At 32.8% G+C, this 20,952-nt stretch overlaps 1 protein-coding gene across 1 annotated transcript in view; it reads right to left on the bottom strand.

Moving 5' to 3' along the window:
- LRP1B (LDL receptor related protein 1B) overlaps positions 1-20,952 on the bottom strand; it is a 1,793,989-nt gene that overhangs the window by 746,716 nt on the left and 1,026,321 nt on the right. The window contains exon 12 of the mRNA XM_033112843.1: positions 5,811-5,991. Coding sequence (XP_032968734.1) covers positions 5,811-5,991 — 181 coding nt within the window. The remainder of the gene's footprint in view (positions 1-5,810; positions 5,992-20,952) is intronic.

Here is a 20,952-nt window from a genome sequence, read left to right as displayed (position 1 = left end):
AGGTCATTTGTGAAAAATTTGTATCCATGACTAATAATCCTAGAGTGAACTACACAGGCAGATTTGTGACAACTGAGGATGTAACACACCATTCATTATTTCATGCCAATTACCATATTTTGCCATGTATAATGCACACATTTTTGCTCAAATTGGTGAGGGAAAAATAAGAATGTGCATTATACATGGGTAGTACTAACTCCGTAGCTATATAAATATTTTATTTTTTTTTCACTTATGCTTATGGGTTAAAAGCGTAACTCTAGAAATCAATAATCAAACCCATATGCGAAATAATACCCTGAAACATGATAATCAGTTTTGTTGAACTTGCAACGGCAAAGAGTTCTTGACTTTCTATGATGTGTAAATATCGTAAATTTGTTATCAGTACGTAAAGTTTCTTGTAGCTTGTATCTGTTCTCATGTTTTGTAATTATTTGTTACATAAAATTTTTTGTAACATAATATGTTAAAAAGATAAATGCAAATTCCTTTATAATACAAAAAAACAAGTACCTAAATGTAAACAAATAAAAATTTGAATTAAAAAATTAAAACAAAAGATTTTTTTACCCCGGAAAATTTGGGCAAAAAACGTGGGTGCACACTATTCAAGGCAAAATATGGTATGCGCTTTTAATTCTAACAGTTTACAATGATGTTGATATGTCTTTTTTAGACCTTAGAAAGTATATTGAGATTGGTGAATTTTATTAAATCAAAATACATTCTAATTCTAGAAATAAACATGACAATATGCTTATCTTGTGTCCTGTATGTTTTTCAAGTGCTTTTATTAAATTACCATGTTTCCTCAAAAATAAGACCGAGCTGGACCATCACCTCTAATGCGTCTTTTGGAGCAAAAATTAACATAAGACCCTATATTATATTATATTATATTATATTATATTATATTACATTATATTATATTATACTATATTATATTATATTCCATTATATTATATAAGACCCGGTCTTATTTTAATTTAATATACTATAATATAAGACCGGGTCTTATATTAGTTTTCGCACCAAAAGATGCATTAGAGCTGATGGTCCAGCTAGGTCTTATTTTCGAGGAAACCCAGTAGGTACAAACCAAAGAGACATTCCATTTGCTTTAATCCTATATTAGTTAGGTAAAACTGCTTGACTTCCACTACATAAATCCACTATATAAAATGGAAATATGTAACTTTTTCCTCTCTATTTATACATTCTTGAAATCTTAAATATTGTTAATCAATGCAATTTTATTATTATTGTCATTTTATAGCTTATAATTATCTCTCCCTCTAGCTTTTTTTTAAAATTATAGTGACACTTTTTTGGAGACTCCCTAACCCAAATCACACATACATGTGCACGCACATATGCACACAACAATAAAGGATAATTCTGGGTATCTAAACATGTTTTGTATTGTTTTGCTATTTGAAGAAATATTTTTTTATGATCTGATCTATTACTAAGATTATTTCTGTTCAAACAAAATATAAGAAAAAAAATTAAGCGATGACAATCTGACAGAGATTAGATATGTGAACATCACCTAGCCATTTCATTATCTGATTAAACATTATATTGTAAAAGCCTTACAATCAATATCAAATGAAAGATTCCTAAACACACAAAATATGAAATATAACCTATAAAATAAGCAGAAACTAATATCAATCTTTTTATACGTGGGACGCTGGTTATTTATCAAATCAAAATTGTTAAGCTGGCCTTCTGATAATATGGCAAGAAAAATTGTACCTCTATTTTTCAAGGCCTCTTCAAATACAATTTTTGAGTAAGTTTATCCCTAAACTTTCTGTCAAAATAGGCTCTTTCCTTTGTTTCCTAGGGGGATTTGAAAGTTAATTTATAGTATTTATGCCTTTTATTGTATTTGATGGTTCTCTATATCCGATGGTTCCAATTAAAAATGAAAATAATTAGGGACAGGGATTATTTCTTGTCCATATTTATACCCTGTAACACTAAGCTTGGCTTTGTTGATATTAATCAAGTCCCCAAATTAAACTGTATTATCTGGTGGTCAATTCTAGAAATACCTAGGTCCTCAAGAGCTTCTCTGTCATGGATGTAAAATAAATTTTACTATTGAAAAAAGTTGATTTATTTTCGATGTAATATCTAGCTGTTAACTAGAGGGTGTGGTACTATTAATTGAGATAGGGATATGCAAGATACTGTTTGGGGGAAAATAGGCACTTAGTTTTGGAAAATTTCAATTGAGAATATTTTGAGAATTGAGAACTGGAAATGTAGTTTTCTAAGTTATTGACATAAATTATGAAATGTGAAATTATTACAAAGGAAGGAGTCCATCTGCAGCTATCAGCTTAAGAAAAGCCATCCTAACTGGTTCCTCCTCCAGCTTTATCTCCATTTCAACAGTCATTGAAGTCTGCCAGTCCTATTCTTTCAGTGCCTCCTTTTCAGCGCCTCAATCTCCACTTTTCTGTTCCTATTACAAATGCTACAGTCTATCTTTCGGCACTTTTCAAAGGGAATACCTAACAGGTTGTTTTTCATACAGCTGTCATACTGCTATCACTTGTCTTCCTAAATCATGAATTGAAAAATATGACTTTTAGTTTCAAAATCTTCCAATTACTCTGTTGTCAGCAAAATAAATACAAACTTTTAATTATGGCACTGAAGATTTCTGCTTGCTCTAGTTTCATCTCCTACTATGTTCCTTCACATAATCTCTACTCTAGCTTTAACGAACTCATCTCTCCTCAAAACTGCCACTAACTTCTCTGCCTCTAAACAATTGCTTATGCTGTTCCTTCAGAACAGTGACTAATCTTATGATGGCACACCCCAAGCCCCTGGGACAAACTTTATCATTTTGGAAATCCTATTCATCCTCTAAAGCTCAATTCTGAATTAAGAACTTCACTGAATTTCTGAAAAGCATGCATTCCATTCTATTTTATTTTATAGGTAATTGTGTGTGTGTGTGTGTGTGTGTGTGTGTGGTGTGTGTACACAAAACATACCATATTATAAACTTCTTGAGGACAATTATTGTCTTATTGATTCCTACTGATCTCTATGGTAGCTAATCAAAAACATATTTTAATAAAAAAAATAAATGAATAAATCATGTACTAACTTTATAAATGGTTATGAAGCTAGAAAATTATGGTAGAGAAAATCTGTGATCAAAGAAAAACCACAGATTTTTCTCCTTTTTGTACCGCTGCAAATACGTATTATGATAGGAAAAAATATAAATACATCATTTTTTCTGAAATGTTTTGATTAAAGTTACAGTATGCTATTTTAAATGGAGTTTTCCAAACTAAAGTTTCTTCCTCTTTTAAAAAATATATATATTAGGGGGAAACATTTATTTGGACAATTAAATTCATATGGTTCCATTTCTATTTCTATCTTCTAGTCCATTCTCGACAGAACAATAAGATTAGCATTATTTTTAAAATGAATTAATATAAATCTGAGTATATCATTTTTCTATTTTACCCTTGTACTCAAGAAAAAGTACAAAGCTCTCATTATGCCGGACGAAACCCTACTTTCCTTTCCAATTGCATTTTGGTCACTTTCCCCCTTGCTATCTACAATCCAACCTCAAGGTCTTCATTTCAGTTCCTCTGACAGGCTTTTGCACAACTTAAGATCTTCTAATGTACCATTTTCTTGCACAGAAATACTCTTTCCTTCTCTCTCCATGGCTGGTTCCTTTTCTACAATTAAGTCTCAGCTTACATGATGCCTCCTTAGAGAGGACTTTCAGCAAACCTATTTAAATAGTATCTATCATTAGTATCCATCACGTCAAACTGTTTTCTTCCTCAATTTGGTCTGGAGAAATTCCATGAGTTGCTCATTTAGCACTTGTGTATTTTTACATCTTCCCACTCCCTACCTTGCAGATGACACAAAATGTTTCATGAGGGTTAAGTCTATGCCTGTTTTATTAGCCGCTGTATACCTGGCACAGAGCTCTGGGAATAGCATATTTCTAGGGACAAATATATAACACACACACATGCATATACATGCACATATGTGTTTGTTTTACAGGTTGGTGCATGACAGCAGCATTCTAATTTGAAAATCTGTTGGATAGAAGAGATATGACAGTCATTCTTTGTAGCACTAGAGGCAAATATAAGGTTAGTTGGAAGACACATATTACAGGAATGCAGATATTGCCTCAATGAAAAGATTTAAAAAAGTCATAATCAGAATTCCCTACAAATATTACAAACCATGTAGATGCTATAGGTTTGAAATCTAAGCTGAATTCCTGCCTATTAGGGTAGTGTTGAAGGGGACTCCTACATTTTAAGTGATAAGTGGAACTAGTAGCCTCTAAATTTCCTTCCAAACCATATGATTCTATGACCTCCATATTTGTGTCATCTTCCTGAGTACCACAAGCACCCTTTAACTGTATCAGAAAATATTTTCTCTAACACAATTCGAAGAAGGAAGAAGCTATTTTAAGACATATTTGAAACAACTTGCTTCAAGTAGATTTAGACAGTGTGGTATAAGTCTTTTCTCTTAAAATTAAGATTGCCTTGATAAAGGTCAGATAGATAATTTGGTTTAAAAGTCTAGAAATAGAACAGATAATTATGGAATCTACACATAAAATTACTGAAATTACTTTATAATTATGCCTTACAAAAACACATATAAGAGTTCATCCACTGCTTAGGTGTCAACCCAAGAAGAAGCATCCTGACTGTATTTTCAGCTAGTCTCAACACATATACTTCTAGGAACGGTAATCTGGTATCTTCGTTTATGAAGGGAGGCACATGCTTCCTAATTAAGTACTTTTGGTATGTATGTAATAAGCTATAAATAATATTCATTTTGTGATGCTATTTTGAAACAGTGATATGTAAGTCATGGAAGGGGTAAAAATCACATATAACAACTATACATATGAAATATGCAATCTATTCATTTCATTCTGAGATTCTGTTGGGAATTTTCACATTTTGTGAATATTTCTATATGCACAGTGTTTTTGGTGTTCAGGTAAAAGCTCTGAATAAAAATCAAAGGAAACTATATACACATGGATTACACAAAATATTCCATCCTAAAATAAGTAGTAAATACTGTAAAATAATGTCATTATATGGAAACTATGTTTATGTCTAAAATTATGTGATTACCAAAATGAGTAAAAAGTAGCAGAGTATAGTAGTTATGAGTAATGTCTTGGAGACAGGAAATTTGGGTTTAAATATCTACCTAGTCTCTTAATAATTGAATGGTTTTTTGAAGATCAGTTACCAATTTCTTCTTTGTAAAACAAGGATGGAAATAAAAACTAATTCAAAGGGATATTGTGAGGATTATAGAATAGGAGCAATAGTAGCTTATTTAACAAAATATCTGGCCTACATTAAATGCACAAAAGAAAACTTTGCTATTTGTTTGAATATATTAAATTTCAATAGTCTTTAAAAGTTAAATTGATTGATTCTCTGATTCAATTGATTATTTATCTTGGTGTCGGGCTGTCTAAAGTGGAGAATTATGGTGTTTGTCTGAATAAATCAAATAAATATATTCTTCATACAAATAATCTGTGTATTTCAGTCTAATGTATTTTGATATGTTTATTTAGCACATTCTCTAGGACAGAAATTCATTAAATAAGTAACTTTTTCTAATCAGACCATTCACATGTAAATTCATGTGTGAATATAAGTAAAACTAATAAATATGTTAAAAAAACAAATGTATTTAATATCGTTTTCCTTACACAAAGCTGATCAAATATTTCATACCCATTAACAGGATCCAGCACAATCCCTCTGGGATGGGACATCTCTCCCTCTAAAAGAGTCTTCCGACTCTGAGAAGCCTTCTCCAGCCTGGCCACATTAATGGTCTTCCGATAGCCATCATTCGTCCAGTAAAGGTTATTTCCAATCCAGTCCACAGCAATGCCCTCCACATTATCCAGATCTATAAAAATCAATGACAAGAAACACACAAATTTTACAGTAGTGTCCACTGCTTATGTTCTACTTAATATTAGGTTGGTGCAAAAGTAATTGCAGTTTTTGCAATTATTTTTAAACTTTTAAACCTCAATTACTTTTACACCAATCTAATTAAAATGTTTAATTCAAAAGAGAATGGATTTTGATCCATGGGTTTTATTATAGTGTGATTTTTGCAAATACTATCATTCCATGGATTATTTTCAATTGCCTTTTGAATGCAATTTTATGCACAATAGCAGACCCTCTCTCAAAATATTGAAACAATAATTTGCAAAAAAACAGGGAAGTAGAAGTGATAAGATCAAGAAAAGGATGAAAGGTAAGTGCTCAGAACAAAAATAGAGTGATACAGACTTTTAGAAGAATGATCAAGTAATATGAGTAATTTATATGTTCCAAGAGTATGTTCAAACTTGTAATACATAATCTGAGTAGTCAAAATAATATGAATGCCCTCTTGCCAAGAGATGAATGGTTCAGCAGAACCATACCTTCGAAAGCCCAGGACAGGCTTTCATCATGGAACTGTATAAACAGTGAATCTCAAAGGAACAGTGAAATATTTCTGTGTATTCTAGATTTTTTTTAAAGGACACTATTGCAGAGTTCTATATGATATACACAGTGATAATTTAAAGAAATATTATACACATATAATCTTCCGAGTTCACCTCATTCAGACCCTTTCCTTTATAGAACTGTAACACCTCAAAGTGAAAGTTTATCACCTATGATCACACAAGAGGTGGTAGAATTGAGATAAACATCCATGTCAGATGATCCCTGATGTAGAGATGTGTAAAATTGCACTGCTCCTATGGTGAATCCTTGCTTTTTAGCCATTTTGTATACTATTCTCCAAACTGTCCACAGCATCATAAAGATAGTTCCATTCCCCTATTGCATGAGAAATTACTGTGAACTCCTTCTATTCTTTCAAAACCAGGGAAACTGTTATCTCTTCCTCCTGGGTATGAAGTAGAGAATTGGAATTTACTGGACAAAGCAAGACGTACTAGTATACCAGAGACAGAGCCATGCATTCACACACTACGGGGAATCTGCATGACATTTTCTCATATGCAGATGTAATGCATACTTGCTATTATCATACTCGTTAATCATGGCCCTTCTGACTTTAGAAAAAAAATAAAATTTTCTCTTGTGACCTTTTCTGCTAATCAGCATGTGCCCTGACTCAGGATGACTAATACAATGTGTGATTTGATCTAGCTGAAAATTCCATTATAGTCAATCAGATATGTTCTCAATTTCACTAAGCTATCTGCTTCATTACCATCCAATATGAGTAATATTCACATTTAATTGCGCCTATGCTTTTTAAAAAAGTTTCATTTTGTCTTCACTTTATTGATACTTAATTTTACAGAGCACTTTCCTGCTCTAGCATAATGGAAAGAGTAGCAGTTTGCTCTTTTGTTTCCTATTTATCAAGTCTGTGGCTGATTTTGATCTTGCCAGTTGGTTTTCAAAAACTGTACTACATTTGAAGTCTACTTTAGCATGGAAACTTCCTTCTTCAATAACCCTCATATTGTTAAAACTTTTCAATTTGACACCTGACTTGAGTCTTTTTTTTTTTTTTTTCCTTTTCACATGAAACAGTCGCAATAGTACCTGGATTGAAATGTTGTTTCTGACACTTGAGTAAGCTACTCACTCACTTTGATCCTTAATTTCTCCGTTTGTAAAGTGAAGATAACAGCACCTACTCTGTAGTGAGTGTAATAGCAAAGGATAAAATAGCTATTGCATGTAAAACACCATACTGCCTGCTGCATGAATATTGTAAATTCTCAATGCATGTTAGTATTTTTATTAATTTATCAGGATTAAAAAATACCTGATATATACCCTGGCTCTTTTCCTTATGGATGCTACTTAATATGAAAATATCTTATGTTTTTCTCCTTTAAAATTATTTAGTACTATTTCCTTGCATTTTGACTAGTGGTCACTGTAAACCAGAAAATATATATGAAGAGTCAGTTGTGAATAAATAGTAAGACTGAAATGGAATTGTACTCTAAAGAAGCAGAATTTGAGAGAGCCCTGCCCTAATTGGTTTGTTTGATTTGTCTTGGAAAAATGAAGTGCTTGAATAGCATAAAGTAGTAGTTAGGATCATAAATTCTAGAATCACACTGCCTAGGTAGGCTCTGTCAGCTAACTGAGGAAGTTAGTTAACCTTCTTATTCTTCAGTTTCCTGATCTGTAATGTGTGTGTAACGATGGTGTTTAATTTATAGGATTATTCAAAATAATGGTTAATACATAGTAAATATTGTATAAATATGTATGTTTGTACTTATTTTTTTAAAATCCAGTAGATAACAGTATCTTGTAGTTTTGTTTTAGATTAAGATTATGTGTATATATTGTATTCTAAGTGAAGAAACGAGACTTATATATACGCTTCATATTAAAAAGATTTGTTCATGCACTCTATGAATAAAGAGTCATATACTAATGTGGTTCAAATTTAAAAATTGTCCATCATTTTTCCTTTGCAAATACTGTTCTATAATACCTTATATAAATGGATGTTATTAAATAGTACATTAAAAAAACACACATCTCATTAAAAAAAACTAGACTTTTCACCTATGTGAAAATTCTTGAAGGTGGCAATGTTACTTCCTACAAATCATACATACTATTAAGAAAATAAGGATGAATAAGAGATTGTGACATTTATGTAAATGAAAAGGAATAATTATGTGAATTTAAAACAAATAAATAAGAAGGAAAACTTATTTCAATTAACCTAATACCTTGAATTAGATAAAATAAGTATTTTAAAAAGAGTGGAGAAAAACCTATTTCTAAAACTAAGACATCATTACAGGTCTGAACTTTAAATATTATACATTTATGGAAAAGAGAATTAAAGCTTTATGTATTAAACAACAACAACAACAACAACAAAAGAACACACTTCTACTATTATAAAATGGGTCCAAGATTTAAAAATACAAAAATAAAAAGGCTTAGGATATGAACAGTGGCTTTAGCTTTGTTAAGATACATAAGCTGGATATCAATAGTAATCCATAAGTCTTGATGCTTTATAACTGAATTTGGGTAACATACAAGGTCTGACAATGAAGTTCGCAAACTCATCCTAGAAAAAGTGCTACACACCTCATTGTTGAATATCACTATAGTCACTTTCAAAGTACTCCCCTTGGGAAGCTATGCACCGATGCCAGTGCCTAATCTACCTTTCAAAGCTGTTTTGGAACTCTTTTTCTGGAATGGCCATCAGAGCTGTTGTCCTACTACACTTGATGTCCTGAATGTCATCAAAATATCTTCCTTTCAATATTTCCTTTATCTTTGGGTAAAGAAAGAAGTCACTGGGGGTCAGATCAGGTGCGTAGGGAGGGTGTTTCAATACAGTTATGTGTTTACTGGCTAAAAACTCCCTCGCAGACAGTGCCGTGTGAGCTGGTGCATTGTCCTGACGCAAGAGCCATGAATTGTTGGCGAAAAGTTCAGGTCGTCTAACTTTTTCACGCAGCCTCTTCGGCACTTCCAAATAGTAATCTTGGTAAACTGTTTGTCCAGTTGGTACAAATTCATGATGAATAATTCCTCTGATATCAAAAAAGCTTAGCAACATCATTTTAACAAGTCCGCAAACTTAATTGGCAGACCTCATAATAAGGACTTAATTGGAAATTATACCCCACACCTGCCATTATAAAAACACACTGCCTACATTTTTCTAATGTATCCACATTTTTCTATCCTCACTATGTACATTATTTGTCTGAGTCAGAATGAAGTATTAAAAAAGCGTTTGCAGGTGTGCAGAGTGTGGGCACCCGCCTTAAACACCCAGATGTGTAGCATGCATGTAGAAATGCCTGTGGCCAGGGATGTCTTATCTCGCCTCAGAGTCAGCACTTGGATATCTCCCCTATCTCAATTTATACCAATTATCTTTGTGCATGCCTTTCAATACGGCCTGAGACATCACACCTCATAAGTATCTGACATGAGTGAATTAATCTGATCTCATTAATAGTGTGGTAATAAAGTTTTACTGCTGAATTTTGTATCTCATGGGGTTACAGAAGTCTTTGGCCAGACTAACATTTTGTATATCATCTGTCCCCAATAGCCAGCTGAGGCTGATCTTCTCATCCTCTTTTTTATTCTAGGTCATTCTTCAGTTTAGTTATTAGGTCAGGAAAGGTGAATACACACGCTACTCTCAATCAGAACAAAATGCATTACTGTTGTATTTAAAGAGACATGTGAAGTGCAATATGGGCTTTTTTATGAAGAGAATATATTAAAACATAGCAGTTCCCTTCTATTATCAAAAACATATTGTTAATTTCTGTTTTGGGGGAGAGGAACACAGATTATCTATAACATTCAGATATTTCATCTTTGATGCATTGATGAGCATATGCAAGAGTAAAGAGAGTGCCACAGTATGCATTATAGTCACCAATAAAATAGAGTGAGGATCAAAATGAAAGGTTTCAAGAACTGTCAAAAATTGTGATTTTTACCCTACTTTCAAGCCAACAAATTAGCTCATTATGTAATGCTTTGTGGGTGATGGTAGAAGATGCAAGACTTGTAGGACAGATATAAAGGACTTTGCTACTCATGGTGCAGCAAGCAGAATAGTTATCAGCAGATTGGTGTCAGTTCCCTTTACTCCGAAGTCCCACGGAGGTGACTGGGATGGGCCCATATGGATGCCTTCACAAAGAGTGGGTTGCATTATAGCAACAGAGGAATTCTGAAATCAGGAAACCCAAATCTCTTATAATGGGCAATAAGCAGGTCTGCCCTTTGCACTGAAGGGAAACTTCATCTCTTCTTCCAAATGTCATTTCTATGCAAACATTCTTGTAATGATACTTCAGAATAAAAGGCAGTAAGTGTCTCACTGTAAGACATGCAGAAATATGAAGGATCCATGGAGAATTGTCTACCCCAGGAAAGGTCCTAAAAAGTCATACTTTGGTAGTCTTTAATAAATGGACATAGATAGGATGAACAAGTTACTTTGCAAATATGACCACACATTATAATCCTTTCTGGGTTTCGGGCTATTCCTCTTATTGGAATTCAGTATTGATTTATACCACTACACTGTAAAGCATGTTTTCAGCTAATCATGTGTGATGGTTAATTTTATGAGTCAATTTGGCTAGGCCACAGTACACATATATTTGGTTAAACATCAGTCGGGACATTGATGTAAAGGTATTTTTTAAACTACATTAACATTTAAATCGGTACGTTTTGAATAAAGCAGATGTGCCTCCATAATAGGGGTTGGTCTCATCCAAGCAGTTGAAGGGATTAAGAGAAAACAGACAGAGGTCCCCTGAGGCTGAAGGAAGTTAGTTTCTAGACTATCTTTAAATGGGAGATGCCATATCAGCATTTCCGTGGGTCTATCACCTGCTTACCTACCCTGCCGATTTTGGAGTTACCATCCTTCACATTTGTGTGAGCCAATTCTTTAAAATATCTCTGTCTCTTTCTCTGTCCTTATGCACATATCCTATTGGTTCTGTTTCTCTGGAGAACACAAATACACCATCACCATGCTGGTAATTTGAAACTGATTTTGCTGAATGCTCTGAGCAGAAGAGGTACACTCTTACCACTCATTCTTTTCACATGCACAGTGCCCAGGGTATGTATTATGGAGGGCAGAGTGGCTTCCAATTTAAGCAAGCTCCTACTGATATGCAATAAATATATAACTCATTTTACAATATGCCAGTATATATTTTTGGAAAACATCAGAGTTGCATTGTCAATCGTTTTTAATCTTTACATTTGCTGTATATTATGATGTTTTGACATGTTAAAAACACACAAAAAAAAACCTTTCCCACTGAGGAAAGACTACCTCTTCTGGGAATAGCCAATTCTTAAAGATAACAAATGGCCCAGCCAGGAACATGCCTTTGATGGTCAAACTAATCATTCCAGAGCCATAATTTCTCTGTGTAGTTCTGATACACCAGGAGGCAATATACCTCTGCATTAACCATCCCAGGGCCAGGTACCCGGCAACTAGCGATCACCCCTGCAGTTTAAAGCCCAACGGAATTTCTCAAACTAGCCAAACCTAACCTGTTTATCATGCCCCGCCTTGCCTTTCCCATAGAAACTCCAGTAAAGCCTGTTTTCTAATGTTTTCCTTCACTCCTGTCTTCTGCTTCCTGACCACCCTGGCGTCTTTTCCACATTGTCCTGGATGGTGCACTGTGGCTTCTGTTTCCAGGACCTGTGTATATAATGAGCTTTGCTTTTCCAACCCTCTCCTCTGTCTCCTCTTGTAGCCACACGTGACTAACCATCACGTGAAAATATACAAAACATGAGTCCTTATTTTGTGTGGGGGGAAAATAGTTTCTATTAATGCACTTTTGCTCTCCAGTTCTGCCTACTTACCAAGAGAGAACAGAGCAGAAATATCTTCACGTTCTGAACACAAAATATCACAGCTATTCTAGCATACTCCTTTTAGCCTTGTGAAGGAGGTTATAATTTATAAAAATAAAAGTTTGCAGCTTATCGCTTTAATACGAAATCACTCAATCTCTTTCATATTAGATGAAAAGGAAACTATTAGAAGTTGCTTTTTATTGTTATAGTTTCTAATGCGCTTCATATATTTGCATTTGACCATTTAAATATTCAAACATTTATACTACTTGAATTGATAATGTTCACTGAAGTTTTAAAACAAGGAAGCACACACTTGGCTTAGGCATCATGGTTAGTGAAATACACTGATCATTAAATTTCAAGGTGAGCTTAGAAGTCAGAGGCTGTAACTCTCCATCGTTTTCATTATTACCATGAAAAAGAACAAATATGTCATCTCATGTGACCATCCTCTTAGACCTTACCTTATTATTCTACATTAAACAAACGTATATGTGTTTTAGGACTACATTACTACCCAGAGAGAAAACCTATAGGTAAAATGCAGGTGTGGATGATAGGTAAATGGAATAAAGGTGAAAAAGTCCTTATAGTAGTTTATCTCAAAAACTCTTTACAAATATCTAAGAAAATGCACATAGTCACAATTCTCCTTGGTTTACAGGTAGCCAGGAAAAAAAATATAATAATATATTGAGTAAGGGAAAAACATAATAATACAACTATGGTGAAACATAGCTATAAAATCAGTATTTTAGAGATAGAAGAAGCTAAAGAATCATATAGCCAAATGTCTACATTCCACAAGTAATAAAACAACTCCCCAGAAAAGTAAAGTGATTCACAAAAACCCACGTTTAGTTAGCAGTCAAAACAGTAAATCTAAATATTTGACTCATTGTTCCAATATGCCTATCTATTTTATGTTAAAATTTGATCTCTAGAACTGTAAAAGAAAAACCATAAACAGATTCAAGGGTCAAAGAAAGTTAATATAAGCAATGACTCAGTAGAAGGAAAGGATGGCACACAGAAGAGGAGAAGGGATTGGAGATAGAGTATGATTACTGAAGGAAGAATTCTTTACCAACTTCCTAATAAAAAAAAAAAAAAAAAAAAAACATAGCTTTATTTTCTTACCAAGATATATGTGATGACTGACAATGTAGGGATTCAACAAATGTGTTTATGAAGGGAAGTCAAATATAAAAATAAAGTGTAAGGAAAAACATGAGATTGAGAAGTCATAAGACTATGGCAAAACTGATGAAATTTGAGAAATATCTTTAGTTTCTGGTTTTGATAACTGTAATATTTTTATGTATGATGTTACTATTTGGGAAAACTCTGTGAGGGTTATATAGAATCTCTACTATTTTGAAATTTTCCCACCAACTAAATAAAAGTAGTTCAAATTAGTTTTTAAAGATGTAATAAAATAAATGAATGGTTTGGGGAATGTATTATTTTTAATACACAGAAGATGACAAAGGCTAAGAGTAGATAATCTGTAAGAAAAGGAAAGACAGTTAAAGTATTTATATTAATTCTATGTTTTGTAACAAATTTGGTGCAGTAAGCTAAGTGAATCCTCACAATTTCATAGGAAAACCATAAAGAAAACTAGTGCAGAATAACTCATCTAAATAAGTATATATTATATAACCATTCAAGGTAGATATGCAACTATGCAAGAAAATCATAATTTGAATCTGTGCAAGAAAATGAGATGTTGAGTTAGAGTGCCTGGGAAACTTTGTTAAGACAGGAATGTCTTGTGTGTGTTAACTAAAAATCATAATTAATTTTTTTCATTTAAAAATGTGGAAGTTCAAATAAATCATGAGAATATGTTTAAAAAAAAAGTTTACAGGATTCCTGAAAAATCGTCAGGGAAGCCCACTAAAAGAACAAATTCGGTAAATACCAAAATAACTTCAGATAATCAAAAAAATAATACTGAGGATTTATACTATTGTTTCTTATTTTAGATCACAAAATAATCATGCTCCAATCTTAGCTGTTTAATCGGTTTAATTACTACTTTTAAATTAATGCCAGCCTAATTGAAGGACCTATTCATCCCTTCAGTGAATATTCATTGTATAGCTACTGTATACCAGGCGCTGTTTTAGGCCTCAAGGATCTATCAGTGAAAAAAACAAACAAAAACCTCTGACATCTTGAAGCTTGCATTCTTCTAGCAAGCCAACAAATAAGCAAAATGTACCTAGGAGAAGTACTCTCAAGAAAAATTACAGAGAAAGGGGATACGGAAATGGACTGGGAATAGGTGTAAAATTACAATTTTAGATGGGGTGGCCAGGAAGGGCTAACTGAGGAGGTGACTTTAAGCAAAGACCTCTGGAAGGTAAAGGAGAGATATTGGGGACATCTGGTGGAAGAGTCTTTCAGACACAAGGAACAACACATGCAAATGCCCTGAAATGATATCACACCCAGGGTGTCGAGGGGATGACAAAGAGAATATTAGAAAGGAGTCACAGAGATGTTACAGGTAACATATAAATAAATAAATAAATAAATAAATACATAAATACATAAATACATAAAATGCATAGTATTTTTATTTCCCTTATGAATTTAAAAGTCATTATATGGAATATTTTTGAGGTGATTTTTTTTGTTGTTGTAGTTTTTTTTTTGAAAATCCTCATGAACAACAGAGATAAGTGAGTCCTTCTTATGATTTGTGCTTATTTATAGGGTCTTACCTCTCGGTATTGAGAAAGGCAGTCCCCAGTGGACCTTGAGTGTCACTGATTCTTGCTGATTGTGCTGAACTGTAAGACTTATCTTCTGATACTAAACAATGTCTAGAGCCAGTCACAAAGACAACTATTTTGGAAGACAAAATTACCCCACTTTATGAGGTTGGAGTTCTATTTTGAACGTGTGTGAATTTTCCCAAGTAATTTTTAGTCCATTTTGATTTCTCTAAACATAAGTTTTCTTCCCATCAAATGAAAAGTTCTTTGTAAAATATTTTTGCCAAAATTTCATAAAAATATTAAATTAGTTTGAAAATTAATCTGGGGAACGTAATTTGGTGGTTACCAGAGGGTAAGGGGGTTGGGGGGTGGGGGATGAGGGTGAGGGGGATCAAATGTATGGTGATGGAAGGGGAGCTGACTCTGGGTGGTGAACACACAGTGTAATTTATGGATGATGTGATACAGAATTGCACACCTGAAATCTATGTAATTTTACTAACAATTGTCACCCCAATAAATTAAAAAAATATATATATATTAAATTAGGTATCTGTAGCTAGTAGAGTAGTAAATGCAAACTAATATACTTTTTCAATATGCAGTCTCAGAGTGCACCAAATTTCATTGAAGTTCCATATGTAAACTACTTTAAAAGTAGAAATGCTAAATATCTCATAGCTAGTTATTGTGACAAAGAATGTTTTTCATGCATATCCCTAGATATATTTTTTTAACTTCAAAAAAGGGTACTGTTTTTTTGTTGTTATTTTTTTTGTTTTTTACCTACATAGTAGTGAACTAAATTTTACAATTTGAAATTCCTCTGTTTGAGACAAATTACAAATACATTAACAGCTAAAATATCAAGGTAACTGTTTCTGACTCAAAATGTGCACATTCTTCTTTGAAGTTCAATAAAGGTTTATGAAAACTTGTTTTAGTAATGGAGAATGAAAGAGCTAATTCTAGAACCAGAAACACACTGCTATCTCATGAAGGCAGATGTGCAGTAATCAAAGAAAACAGATATGTATTAAAACAATTCATATAGTTATTGGACCGTCACCACAACCATATATGGTAATATCATTAAAATATACTCATTTAAGTTATCTAAATATTGCATATTACACTAGATGACAGCTAAGTTGTTGTTTTACATGTGAAAAACTCAGAGCCAAAGTACATATTTTGATGTGAATTTTCTTTCCAATTGCATAGGAAAAAGTAAGGAGGAAATAAGTTAATAGAAGCAGAGAAAAGAGAGTTGATAAATATTTAATTTAAGGAAGTTCTGCCTGAGGTAGCCCGCATTTATTTATTTATTTATTTATTTATTTATTTATTTATTTATTGAGGGGGACAAAAGGTATAAGAACACATGATACAGTTTCCTCATCTAGGTATGAGTCTAGAATACACCTGGTCTGGAATACAGATACCATATGCTACGTTGCTATGGTAAATTTGGGAAATAAAGGTGACTTCTATTAAACAATAAACTATCTGGAATAGCTTAGGGTTATTTTTCCCCCTCTTTTAGTCATATAAGAAACCAAAGTTTTTTCAAGGTATTTTTGAATATTTTGTTTCCAAGATATTGTCTACCTTGTTCACTGGTGTACCTCTAGGGCTTGGAACACTGCCTATATTTAACAGGATCTCAATAAATGTTGGTTGTATAAATGAATACACAAATGCATGACTCACCATCACCTCATGAATATTTCCAACTTTCCATCCAATGATATACGAGACCTTCCATAATTATTTGTCACAACTTCCTAAATCAGCCCTATGATCTAAGCATTTGTGCTGGATTATACTACTTTTAGCTAATTGATGTGATGTTATGGAAAAACAAACAAATGAATTAAAAAATAGACTTTGGTGACAGAGAAAAAGTTGTACATTTACTTGCCTGCTGCCTTTCATTTTAGTCTGTATAATAATGTTTATAATAAGAGTTTCCTTTTTATTTGGTTATTGTGAAAGTAAAATGAAATAAGATATATGATGCCCACAAACAACGGTGTTTAATGAATGTGAGCAACATTTGCTGCTCTCCCTGCTGTCATACGTAGCCATATTTTACTTTCCCATCTCTGTGTCATTTTTACTGCCTATTCCTTCTTTTTTCTTTCATCTTTGTATTTTCTAAATCCTTTACCTCTTGAAAGGCTAAAACAATATTCTATCTGTTACACACATCTCTTATTCTCCCTGTTAATTCATCTGGTCTCTAAACTCCTTTAGTACTATATCAGTACCATATCTGCATGTCATTCCTAACACCACCTACTGCCTTGTTAAATTTACTGAAGTGTGTCTACTTTTCTATTTGTTTCTATGAAATAAAAAAATAGGGTACAAGTATAATTCTTTTGAAAACTCTTAGTAGAAATTAGTATTGAAGAATTGGTCAATAGTCATAAAATGAAAAAAAAAAACTGAATGAATGAATGAATGAATGTAAATAAAATAAACCTGGGTGGAGAAAAGAAATAACAGGAAATCGGGGCTATGTAGCTAGCTTATTCATTCCAGAATATCAGTGAATAACACTCTGTTATTGACTCAATATGATTATCATTCTGAAATTTTTAGAGTACCAGATACCTAGAAGACAAATTAAATCCTAGCTTAGGTAATTGATCTTTATATCTATTCAAATATTTGGTATTACAGAAAATATTTTATTATAGATTCTACCTACAACTCAAACAAATAAGACAGAAAATCACACATATGAGCATACCCAGATTTTCACATGGAGACATATCATGTAATCAAGCTAAATATATTACACCCCATTATTTGACATATGCCATCTCTACTCTCAAGGGTATCAAAAGCAAAATTTGAATAGTTTGTAATTTAAATAAATACCCTGGAAGATCAAGATATTACTACTTGAAAAGGACTATGCAAGTAGAAAGTCAATAAAAAATAAAATATTTTCCTTCCTTGCCATCATAATGTTTACTGTGCTAGATAATTTGGAATGCCAGTAATGTAAGGATAGGTTAATTATGTTCAATAAAGAGTGATTCATATTCTGCTACCACAGGGTAGCACCTCTTAATTCAAAGAGTAAGGGGGAAAGACCCATGAGATTAAACAGATAAAAAATTCAGTATCAATGCTATCGTAAATGAACTAATATTCCAAGAACATTCTCAAAAGTCCTAATATTCCAACAACATTCTCAAGAGTTATTTAATAAGAAATATATTTGCTTTTCTTTAAGTTGTTAATTGATTGAAACCGATTATAACATTTAAATGTTATTACTGTGAACTACTGCTTGAGCAATGTTGACCAAACTGTCCACTTTTACACATTTTTGGCACCCCTGTTATATATCTCAAACAACTATACATATAATGACAGCTATTTTTTAAATTAAGTATCTACCATGTACTAAGTACCTTACAAACATGATGGCTCCTAATTCTCAGATCAATCAAGAATAATTATTATTCCCACCTTACAGATGTAGTTACACAAAGGCTTTGGAGAGGTTATATAACCTGCCCAAGTTTACACAGCTAATAAGTTATGCAGCAGAATTCAAACTTAGACACTCTGACACCTGCAGCTGCCCATTAACCTCTGTACTATTCAATTTTTTATGACTTAATATACTTCAAAACCCCGATTTCAATCTTCTCATTTCCCTGTCAACTTTTCAGAAAAAAAAAAAAAAAAAAAAAAAAAAAAATATATATATATATATATATATATATATATATATATATAGGCTTAATGTGTTTTTTTAATATCTCATATACTTTATGAAAAATATCAAAAAGTATGAGAAATAACTATTTACAAACTAAACATGAAATTGAACGCATGTTTTCAGGACTCAAATTTCTAGTAAATTCCAGGAAAGCATCCTATTGTTAGTCAACAAGAATCAGTGTGTGCAAATAGTCTATAACCTCGCTACCCAGCGGGACAATATCCATTAGATTCTCAAGAGCTGGAAACACTCACAGATCTCTTCTCAACAGTTTTAATTAGGAAATATCTCATGACTGAAAATGGTATTCATTATTTCCTTTAATGGCTGGGCAGTGTCTACATCTCTCAGAGTCTTAAACATTTTCTTTATGATAAAGTTCAGTGTTAAAGTCAGAAAAATATGATATTCACCTAAAATTTAACAGAAGAGTTGAGGCTGTTCTTAATTTTAAAATGTTTTTTGTAAGGCGTAATCACTTTTTAATGTTCATGGGAACTCTGTAACATAATTCATTAGTGATAACTCAAGATGTTTCTTTCATCACTGTAAAACTCTATTTTTGTGAGGCACTAGGAATCCCTAGTGTATACACTGGTGAAGTTCATCAAAATCCAAGAACAAATGGTGAGCTCTAGGTGCATAAAATGATAATATTACTCTAAGGCCGGCATCACTTGGGAACAGAACACATCCTGTTCTGCCTAGGACTGGTTAGAGCGGAGGACTGGAAACTTTTCAGGAGTTCTGAAGTGGGTCTTAAAGTGGTCTTGTGTGTGGGCGTGTGGTGTGTGTGTGTGAGAGAGAGAGAGAGAGAGAGAGAGAGAGAGAGAGAGAGAGAGAGAGAGAGAGAGAGAGAGAGGCGTTAGTGGTGGTGGTGGTTGTGAGTGTTCTAAGTATTACAATGATGAATCATCAAATAACAATTCATGGCCCAGGTATAATACCCTAAATTTCAACACATAAGTGGAGAAACTGTTGGATTCTAAAATCCATGGGTAAGGATGGAAATGCTGGGGATGGAACTGTGATGAAGAGTGCTTGACCCTTCAGGTGCTGTAAACACAATTACATAAATATGGCGTAACCCTTTGATAAGGTTAAACATGTCATTTGGAGAATAAGTTTGGCATAGAAAAACGGCCTCCTCTTCTTCTAGGCTACATACTTCTATTCATAATATCAAAAAGGGGAACATATCTTGCATCCTGTCTAAAGTTATTTATTGTTTTCTCCTGTGATATATCCTCAGTTAAAGGAAGACTCTGAGGTGTGGAAATGTGTACCTCCTCCAGATGTCTATCAAACTGTACCCACCAGAAGAACTATATAAGGTCAATATAGCAAAGTGGTTAAGAGCACAAGCTTTGTGTTAGTTCCTGTGACACATTACCACAAACATAGTGACCTCAAGCCTCCAATTTAATTATGGGATATATTGAAACTACAGTTTTTCTGTTACAGCTGCAGACATTAATAACTTTCAAACTCAGGAAAAATGCTTTGAGTGTTGTTTTAAATACTTTTAAAGCTATGAAATGATAAGAAAAATTATGTTAACATGACTTCTATTTAGATATATGTATCCCAGTAGAATGAATTTATATAGTTTAAAAACAAGTACTGTACTAATATAATACATGCATAATAGATTGAATAGTAAGTTATCATTTTTATGTTTTTTTTTTCCTTTCTGCTGAAAATTATGATTCATACAATGGTGAAAAATTAATCTTGGACAAGACACAAAAGAAGGTAAAGGTAAATTCAATCCTATAAATAACTCATATAAAGAATTCAATCTTATAATCTATCTTGTTCTCTTAGAGAGAGTAACAATTGTACCTGGTAAGAATGGCTAATTTAAATTCCCAGACCTCTTAGTATAAACTTGTCTCATGTTGATATCTTTTTTTACTTTCTACCATAGTATTCTGCTTTTCTTTATAACACTTATCATAATCATGTTCATTTTTGT

This window comes from Rhinolophus ferrumequinum, chromosome 8, assembly GCF_004115265.2.
Source record: "Rhinolophus ferrumequinum isolate MPI-CBG mRhiFer1 chromosome 8, mRhiFer1_v1.p, whole genome shotgun sequence".
NCBI lineage: Eukaryota > Metazoa > Chordata > Mammalia > Chiroptera > Rhinolophidae > Rhinolophus > Rhinolophus ferrumequinum.
Note: the sequence above shows the minus strand (reverse complement) of the source record. Positions and strands in the feature narration are given on the sequence as shown.